We start from the raw sequence: 10,568 nt of genomic DNA on the forward strand, positions 1-10,568 counted from the left end.
AAATTGGGGAAGAAAATATGAATCAGAATAAGATGACAAACATCTGTTTTAAAATTTCTTTTATATCACAAAAATGGTTATTTAAAATATGTGATAGGAAATAAAATGAAAGTTTTGGGAACAAAGTTGGGTGCTCTCCTGTTTTCTTCAAGACCCTTTCACAAGCCTAAGGTGTCTAGCATTGTCACCTGCTTAGAATCTGCTTTTGCTTTTCTCTTCGGATGTTCAGGTAAACAGGCAAAAAGAGAAAACTGGGAACAGAGGGAAGGTGTACAGAGGAAGGGGTGATCTTTGAAGGAGCTCCACTCGTTCCTCAACATGAGTCAACTAAGGACAGAAACTCAGTAGCTAAGATAAGGTGTGACCCTATGTGCAGTGATTGGATGACAGATGACATCTGATTCAGATTTGCTCATACAAAGCCCCTGAGGACAGGAATTGAAATTATATGGTTTCCTTTGGATAAGAAGGATCCTCATATTCTAGGCTGGATAAAAGGACTAAGAAATAAGGCCTTTTCCTTCCAGCAGAACTATACTTCAAAGAGACCCATGGTCAGGACCATCTCCATTTTGCCCCAAATCATGGAGTATTGTGGAATGCATTTTATGCTCACATAATAGCAAAGTCAGGCATTCTTAGAGGGTAATTAGGGATTTGGTGATGCTGCATCTACTCTTTTAGGCTGCTAGGTGTCCAGTTAATGAGTGCATTGAAAGATCAGGATGTGTCATGTCCTAGAGATCAAACAATGGGATTGTTGAATGAAGGTTTCACTCATTATTTGGATGATTCCATATCTTGAAGACAGTCAGCCATCTGTAATTGGCACCCCAGTGGCTGAAAAGAGTCAACGGGCCTATTGCAAACTTGCCTTGCACTCTTTCATGGAAGGGTTTTGTGTTTTTTTTGTTGTTGTTGTTTTAATCCTTCTCATTGAATACATATAGACAGTCAAAAGGAAAAAAGGCATACCTGTAGTATTCATCTCCCACAAAGAAAAGGGTCTTCTGTGGCTCCCTGAGGTAGACAGCAGCATCTATTTGCTGCACGTGCCTTGGAAATCCAAAGTCATAAATAGTTCGAGGAGGACCTTGCATTTGGAATCCTCTTGTTATCCAGTAGTGAGGACCTGAAAACAGAAATTAAAGTTTATGAAAACTCTGCACCACATGTTGATGCACTTCTCTCATAAAGATTTCTATGAAGGCTCATAAATGGCATTAGTTTATGGGATACTTGCCATGGCTATAACCCAACAGGAGATATAAGCTTCTAACTATTCAGTTCAGTAAAAGACTTCAAACTTCCCTGGAGGCAAAATTCCCTAGTTATGCCTTGAGAAAGCAATAACATTGATACAATTGTGTTTTACATTTAACATGTTATGTCTTTCAAGATATCCTTCATTTATAATCTCATTTCACCTTCAGAGATCTACGAGAGAGAATGGGCAAGTGACATGCAAATGCCATGATTTTTACTTAAATTGGCACTTGCTTGCTAACCTTATCTCTCCGTATCAAGAACATATAAGCTGAAACTGCTAGTTATCACCTACTGGATAGCTTCCATTGACTAGCCATTGTCACACCACATCCTCAAGGTTTGTATTGCCATAATCACTTTGCAGAGGAAGAATTGGAGCTCAGAGCCATTAGATAACATTGCAAAGTCACTCAAATAGTAAAGGGCTAGAGGTGGTATGTGTGTCCATAAGTCAAAGGTGTCCTCCTCTCCTGGCTGCTTCTGACCACAGCATAGAAGGAAGGGTATTGTTTATCTCCCACTGAGTTCCACGTTGGCTTTTATTTATTAAAGTGTCCCAGTAGAGTATACACTGTCACTCTGAGCAGAGGTCCTGGGTGGCAGGGACCAGGTTTTTAGCTCCCTGGGCGCTATCACCTAATACAGTGCCTTACTAGCCTAACCGGCGTGGTTCTGAGAAGCTTAATGGCCACTGCCGTCACTTTCATTGTTACACAATGTCGAGTACAACAAAAGTAGGTGGCATTTCATACCCAACCTGAGGACAAAGAGCAACTGAAATGTGCTCCATGATGACTGGAAAATGCTGGCAGGGCTAGATATGCCAAATGGAGGGGGCACTGCAGCCCTGCCATTTCTTTTGTTGAGAGATCTGGAGGGTACCTTTGAAGAAGTAAGCAGTGCCCCTCTCAGCCACTTCGTAAGCTGCATCCACATTGGACATGAGCTGGGGGAAGGAGCTGGTAATAGTGCTGGGCCGAATTCCTGTCCGCAAGTGAACCTGCCGTCTCCAGAAAATCCTATGGGACATATCAAAAAAAAAAAAAAAAAATCAAGATCAATGATTGTTTTACATATAAAATTACACTTGGACTGAAATGTACTCAGAGGCCACTTGCTAAATGCCCTTTGCCCTCACCTTGCCTTGTTTTTTTTCTTTTTCTTTTCTTGTTTTTTGGGATGGAGTCTCTCTGTATGGCCCAGGCTGGAGTGCAGTGGTACGATCTTGGCTCACTGCAACCTCGGCTCACTGCAACATCCACCTCTCCAGTTCAAGTGATTCTCCTGCCTTAGCTTCCCGAATAGCTGGGGCTACAGCTGTGTGCCACCATGCCTCGCTAATTTTTGTACTTTTAGTAGAGACAGGGTTTCACTTCACCACGTTGGCCAGGCTAGTCTCGAACTCCTGACCTCAAGTGACCCACCTGCCTCGGCCTCCCAAAGTGCTGGGATTACAGATATGAATGACCGTGTTCAGCCCACTAACAGTTTCTACTCACTTTTCATTGCCTTAGCATTTCTGTGATCCCCTCTTCTTCATTTATTTAAGGATGTTCAAAATAATGAAAGAATATAGCGAAGTAATAGTATCAATTATTTACGCATTTAAGCTATGCATCCCCCCCATTCCAAATATCACCTGATACAAATTTCTCTTTCCTTTTCTGATCTTTTAAAAGTTAAAATCTTACAAAGGTAACTATGATCCAGAAGGTGGACATTATGGATAGTATGTACATGAACCAGAAGTCTGTGGTCGAGTCATGCTGATTAGACCCTGTAAAAATAGCAAAAACATTAATAATCATAAATTATGGTGTTGCCTACATAATTGTCTTCTGGAAGTGTTTGCATCCATGAACCTGTTATCTAGTTAATGAAAATCTAGTACACACATATTAATTTAAGGTTTAGCAATTCATCTATCCATTTACCCAATATTATAGTCATAAAATTGTGGCAGTATACCTGTGAGGGTACTAGATTGAAACTGACAATGTAAATGTGCTCTATTTTATAGTTTGAAGATGAAAATCATTTTGATAAAACATGAATAATTTACTTGGCTTCTTAGGAACCCAGAATTAATGCATAGGATTATTTGGGGACTGGGAAACGGTAATAAAATTTTGACATTGAACTTTCTTAGTGGCTAGTTTAGGAATTCTCCAAATTTTATGCTGAGTTTTCCTATTCAGTTAATCTAACAGATATTTATGGAGCACCTATCATCAGGCACTGTGGTGGACATCAAGAATGAAACACTGAAGAAGATGTTGGCCCTGCCCTCAATATGTTTACACTCTAGTAGTAGAGACTGATTAGTAATGATCAGAGTGATTGGTGCTACAAAGAGTTAAGTTCAGGATACTCTGAGAACACACAAGAAGGATATATCCATTGCATTTAGGGGCTTAATAAAGGTATCCCCGACGAGGCAACTTAAGCTGATGATAAAATCAAAAAAGGGATATATTGAGAAAAGATAAATATTTCCTCATGTTTCATAAGAGGCATCATGGTGCAGAAGGAAAAGCACATTGTGTTTCAGAAGATGTGGACTAGAGTTTTAACTCCACTGCTGACCAGCCTCTCCAAGCCTCAGTTTAATCATCTTAAATGGGAAAAATAATTTCCTGGCCAATATCATGAGATCATGTTAAGGATCAAATGAGATAATGAATATGAAAGTGTATTATAAACTGTTAAGGTGCCATATGGATAGATACCGTTTGTTTGAAAAGGTATTATTTGTTTAGGCCTTAATTACCCACTAATTGGGCACCCACTGTAGTCAATACACAAGCCCCAAACATCACAGCCTTATCTAAAACGCATGTATTAACTGATGAAAAACTGAGATCCAGAAAGGCTGCTGGGCCCAAAGGTCACCGGGTGGTGAGAGGCAGACAGGGACTGGCTCAGGCTTCAGCTGCCTTGATGTTAGTCACATGCCCAATCTCACCCACTTGCTCAAGCTCAGTCTTGTGATCTCTGGTTTTTCTTTGTTTGTACTTTGACCCTTTGTCCAATCAGACGTGGGCTTTTCTGAAGTCCAGAGGGATCGCTTCCCTTTTCTCTTTTCTCTCACCACCTTGTAATGAACACAGTTTTGGGTATCTGGAATTCAGCAACTACTTCTTGGATTAATTGATAACCTGGGATGAAACCTGAATAGCAAGTGTGTTCCAATTGATGCAATTCAATACACTGCTCTGAAATGTTGTCTTATAAGTTGCTGTGCTAAGACACAAAGTGTGCATTTCAGAATATTATAATGATGAGGCCATGTGGGGAAAGTGGGGAGGTAGAGGAGCAGATATGTCTTCCCAAAACTAGGCTCTGTCTGAATGATGTCTCTGATGAGGTGTAGTTGACTTCCAGCTGCTTTCTCTTTGATCACTCTAAAGCCAGATGCATTTTCTTTCATTTCTCACTTAAAAATCAACAAACAACTCTAGGCAAAGCTAAGTCCCACTTTTTATTTGAAGTTATGGGACAGTGATGTCCTGAATGACTCAACATGAGAGGTAGTAAAGCATAGTAGTTAAGAGCTCAGGCAAAGGGAAACCGTACTCTTAAAACTTTTTACAAGTGGTAGACTCTTAAATTCCTTACTAAAGAAACTTTGATGTAGGATATTGTGAGGACTAAATTGAAGTAATCACTCTAAATCAAGTGTGATTTTGCACCCCGGGGTACATTAGGCAATATCTGGTGACAATTTTGGTTGTCACAGCTGGGGATGGGCAGTGCGGTTGGAGTCTAATGGGTGCCAACCAGGGATGCCACTAAACATCCTAATGCAAAGGACAGCTCAACACAACAAAGACTTATCTGGTTCGAAATACCAGTAGTGTCAATGTTAAGAAACCCTGCTTTAAACACCACTATGATGTAGTATAATGTATATAGTGTGCACATAGGATAGAAATAAATGCTATCCATCACTTATATAAATTATCACAAATTTGTTTCTTTTCTTTTTTTGAGATAGAGTTTCACTCTTGTTGCCTGGGCTGGAGTACAATGACGTGATCCAAGGCTATGGCAACCTCTGCCTCGTGGGTTCAAGCAATTCTCCTGCCTCAGCCTCCCGAGTAGCTGGGATTACAGAAATGTGCCACCACGCCTGGCTAATTTTGTATTTTTAGTAGAGATTGGGTTTCTCCATGTTGGTCAGGCTGGTCTCGAACTGCCTACTTCAGGTGATCCCGCTGCCTTGGCCTCCCAAAGTGCTGGGATTACAGGTGTGAGCCACTGTGCCTGGACAAATTATCACAAATTTCAAAAATAATCTGTAGTCATGAAAAACTTCAGTAAACTAATGAAAAAAATGATGTGGCAATAAAACAGTAACACACTCAGAATTTGCATCCTTAGAGCTATAGATTGTAGTAGTAAGTGAAGTAAAACTCACAAAAACAATTATAGCAAGTAACTTCCTTATACATCTGTGAATGGATTTAAAATATAAACAAAAAAATCTATAAACCTCTTGGAAAAGAACAGTTGCAGGATGTATTGGAATGAAAATAATTAGATTATATCACTAGTCCATAATTTGATCTTTGATAAGGAAGGCAAAACAATGTAGTTTATTGATATTTTAGATCTGCTGATTGGACATTTAGCTGCACTATTTATCTTCATGTACCCACATCTAATGCTGTGCTGGCACATAGTCAAGATTCAATACATATTTGTTGGCTAAATGAATGAGTGCCAGAGAGATGACTGGAACTTACTTGGTCAACGAGTTTCATATTCTTTGAAATTTTCATTTGCTTTTACCAAAGAACAGTAACTAACTCATCAAATTTGAGATTCCGTCTCTGGTAACTTTCACCTGGCCTCTTGCAGTTCTTTGCTAGTTCCTTGAACTCCTCCTCCAGCATCACGTGTTATTCATCTTTTTATCCTTGGGCTTAGCATGGTGCCTGGTGCATCCAGGGACTTGATGCATGTTGCCAGGCCTTAGAGGTCTTCTTTTGTTATACCCAGCCATCATTCCCCACCTACCTAAGCTGATCCCATTAGTCTTTCATTTTCAGGAGATGCCTTTACCCTTTATTTGCTGGACAATCAAGGCAACTTCGCACAAGCTGAATGAGTGGCCCACTTTTCATCCTCTTTAGTCTCACATTCTCCTAGATTCTGATCTCTGTCATCCTCTTTCCTACTTGTGGGAAGAGGTGTCTTTCCTCTATCTTTTTTTTTTTTTTTTTGAGATGGAGTCTTGCTTTGGCCCCTAGGCTGGAATGCAGTGATGCAGTCTCAGCTCACTGCAACCTCTGCCTCCTGGGTTCAAACGATTCTCCTGCCTCAGCCTCCTGAGTAGTAGGGACTACAGGCACGTGTCACCACACCTGGCCCAGCTAATTTTTGTATTTTTTTCAGTAGAGATGGGGTTTCACCATGTTGGCCAGGCTGGTCTCCAATTCCTGACCTCAAGTGATCTGCCTGCCTCAGCTTCCCAAAGTGCTGGGATTACAGGCATGAGCCACCACACCGGCCTTTATCTTTTTGATGCTCTGTTTAATTACTGCTCACTCCCCTGAGATCAGGCAATGTGATGCGGTGAACAAAACAAGGAATGCTTGAAGCCTTGTTTTATAACTGGCTGTATGACCTCGTGTGAGTCATTCAATTTTTCTGAGACTCAATTTCCTACTGTCAGATAAGAGTGAGAATAATATCTGCACAAACACTTCAAAGGATCATCTGAGATAAAGCATATGAAAGTGTTTTATAAACTCAGGACTACTCTTATTTGTAGATACTTTAAAAAGACATGTTTTTACTCTACAAATTTATTAATAGGTGATATGCAGAATATAAACTTAGAGTTTATCAATATAGCCAAGTTTCCTTCTTAGTTTTTTTCACTGGAAACTTTGAAGTACAAACTGTCGTGTCATTGGCTGAGAAGCCATTCATTCTGTGGGACACATTAACCAGGGTTGCTTAGTTCAGGATGCGTCAGAATCCAAGAAATCAATCATGCATCATCCACCTCATTGAACTGGAGAAAAATATAGCTCATACAACTAAAAACCCATGTGTAGCCAGTGGTGTAGATTAATGATAGTCAAAGCTGTGCATAGTGTCCTTAAATTAAGAGTGTTTGTACCCATCTGAAGAGCCTGTGAAAATCCATATTCATAAACCATAACCTGTGAACATGTAAAGAGCCCCTCCTCTCTCTGAATCAGGTGGTTCAGAAGAAATGACAATGAGTCAGGGATCTTAGTTCACCTCTGCTTCTTTATCTGAATTCTTAACACAATGCCATTCGTTGGCTTTCAGGGAAGCAACCTTCCAGCCAGAAAAGACACATCCCCAGGGAGAATGAGAAGGAGGAAGACTTCCTCCTGTTCCATGGTGGGCTTACCTCAAGCCCATGGCGTCCTGGGAATTCCCAATTTCAAATCTACTCTCCAGAAATAGTGGTTACTGTTATTGTTTCCCTTCCTGTAGCATCTTGTATTTCTTTTTCTCCACTGTCTTCAAACATGAACAGTTCCCTCTTTGAAATCCTCTCTTGGCCCTGCTGTTACTGCCAACTATTATGTTAACTTCTTTTGTTGTTAACAAGCTTCTCAAGTGAATGCTCTATCTCAACTCTTTTGTTTCCCCTCATTTGCTCTTATTTATTTATTTATTTATTTATTTATTTATTTTGAGACCCTGTCTCGCTCTGTCACCCAGGCTGGAGTGCAGTGGTGCAATCTCGGCTCACTGCAACCTCCGCCTCCAGGATTCAAGTGATTCTCCCACCTCAGCCTCCTGAGAAGTTGGGATTACAAGGCACCAGCCACCACACCTGGCTAATTTTTTTTTTTTTTTTTTTTTGTATTTTTAGTAGAGATGGGATTTCACCATGTTGCCCAGGCTGGTCTTGAATTCTTGACCTCAAGTGATCCACTTGACTCTTTCCCAAAGTGCTGGGATTACAGGTGTGAGCCACCACACCTGACCCCATTTGCTCTTTAATCCTTTTTCATGATCTGCTTTCTTCCTCACTGCTCTGCTGTGGCTACATTCTAAATTATCCTGGCCACTCAGTCCCTTTTCTTCAGTCCTCAGTCTGGTGAGCTTGGCAACATTTTCCACTGTTGATCACTTAAAAAAAAATACACCTTTTTTTCCTGAGATTTATCTGGGATTCCACGACAGGGATTTTGTCTCTGATATCAAACAGAACTAAGTTATAATTCCAGCTGAGGACAATGACAGTGTGGATTAAATGAGTGAATGTCTGTAAAATGCTTAGCACAACACATAGCACATTGCAAATTACCACAAAGTGTTGGCTATTATTATTGTTATTATTTTTGGAGTGCTGAATCTCTCTGGTTGTTATTGAATCTTTTTCTCCCATTTCCTAGGCTCATTCTGTAGACTTTTTTTCTTTCTCCTCATTCTCTCTTCAGAGCTGTTTTTCATCTCCACATCTTTAACTGTCTCCTTTATGTGGGAGATTCAAAACCCACGAAGCCTCCAACTATGACCTCTTCCCTGAGCACTAGCTTATTTCTATGAAACTCCGTGAAAATTGTCATTGCTTTAAATCCGATACATCTCACCCTGAGTTTTACATCGTGTTCCCAACAAATCCTCTGAATTTTTCTGAGAGAACAATGCTGTATATTATACTCTCAGTCATGAGGCTTCTACCTGCTTTAACTCTTCCTTTTCTGTTGTTGTTCTCACCAAATTAATGTCCTAATCCTGCTGGTGAGTCCTTAGAATGCCTTTTATTAATATATCCATTGTTTTCTCCAATTCCTACTTGCATAACCCTTAAAAATGTTTTTCTTTGCCTTCTAATTTAAGATACATAACGTATTTTGAAATTTGACAATTAGTTACAGATTAAAAAATATATATAGAATCCTATTTTGAAAAAAAAAAACAAACAAACATGAAGAAACATATTAGACATTCTTGGGAAACCTAGATAGTCTATGAACATCCTCCTCTTTGTGGCTGGTTACCCCACCTGCAAGCAGGGGGCGTGAAAGCAAAGGAACAGCTTGAAAGTGCTCTTCCTACTAACTCAAATGTGTAACAGTCAATGGGCATACGTTCATTCAGGTTAAATTTCAGTGCTTTTCTTGCTAGTTCCATTTCATAGGCAGAAAGCTTTCTATATTAGTGCTAGGATAGACTCTGGACTGGAGTCAGAAGACCTGGTTCTCATGGGAGGGTCTGCTAGGGCTAAAAGACCTGTGCCTATTTTCCTTATCTCTACACTGAAGGACTTGGACATGATTGACCTTTATGCTTACTCTATTTGTAAAATCTATTGTACCTCTAAGATTTATAGATGATTGTGCGTGATATTCTTGATTTTACCCTTAAAATTATATTGGGCAAAACCCAACATAATATGATAGGTGCAAATATAATTTTGGTATGGTTACAATTCCAGTCATTTCTCTCTTATTTTCCCTAAGTGACTGAGGAAATCTGATATAGCCTTAGTAATTTTGTCACCTATTATAAAGAGTAAGTGTATGTTCATTAAGTCTATCTATCTATCTATCTATCTATCTATCTATCTATCTATCTATCTATCTATCAATCAATATGCCCTTCAACTTATTATAGCTAACGCTTATTTCCCTTCACACAGAACGTATGAATGTACGTTTACACGCTATGGAGAATATCTGACAATCTCACGGTTACTTTAAAAGGTACTGCATTCCATCTTGCTTTGGAAACAAACCATGTGGTTATTATGCTCATAGCCTGAAATGTCCCATCAACAGACTATTGTTGGTGACGGGGAATTCCAGGCTTTTGAGTGGGAGAGAACAGACTGGGAGCTCTTTCATAATCAGTGGCTCCCTGGTTGCCATTATAACTGTGGCTTGAAAGAATTCTTTGTTCTTTGTCCAGACTTAGCAAGCACTCTGGGACTTTCAGCGGCAGCTGGTAGGGGATCAGAGCTAAAAAGTCATGGGATTCCAGCTCTGGACAGCATCTTAGGAGGTAGTACAGCAAAGTAGTTAGGAGCATGGGCTCTGAAGTTTGCTAGTTAGGGTTTGAATTCCAGCTCCACCCTTTACTAGCTGTGTACTCTTGAACGTGTTGCTTATCCTTTCTATCACTTGTAAAAGGAATGATATTTCAGGCTTCACAGGGGAATTGTAAGAATGTGATAATGTAGTGCTTTGCATAGTAAGCACTGAACACTTTGCATAGTAAGTACTGAACACTTTGCATAGTAAATACTGAACGCTTTGCATAGTAAGTACTGAACACTTTGCATAGTAAGTACTGAACAC

At 39.9% G+C, this 10,568-nt stretch overlaps 1 protein-coding gene across 1 annotated transcript in view; it reads right to left on the bottom strand.

The window, feature by feature from the left end:
• MMP20 (matrix metallopeptidase 20) overlaps positions 1-10,568 on the bottom strand; it is a 48,147-nt gene that overhangs the window by 15,530 nt on the left and 22,049 nt on the right. Inside the window, exons 7-8 of the mRNA XM_023208012.3 lie at positions 2,152-2,288; positions 976-1,132 (exon numbers count right to left, since the gene is read on the bottom strand). Of these exons, the coding sequence (XP_023063780.1) occupies positions 976-1,132; positions 2,152-2,288 (294 nt within the window). The remainder of the gene's footprint in view (positions 1-975; positions 1,133-2,151; positions 2,289-10,568) is intronic.

The sequence above is a fragment of the Piliocolobus tephrosceles genome, chromosome 13 (genome assembly GCF_002776525.5).
Source record: "Piliocolobus tephrosceles isolate RC106 chromosome 13, ASM277652v3, whole genome shotgun sequence".
In the NCBI taxonomy this organism is placed as follows: domain Eukaryota; kingdom Metazoa; phylum Chordata; class Mammalia; order Primates; family Cercopithecidae; genus Piliocolobus; species Piliocolobus tephrosceles.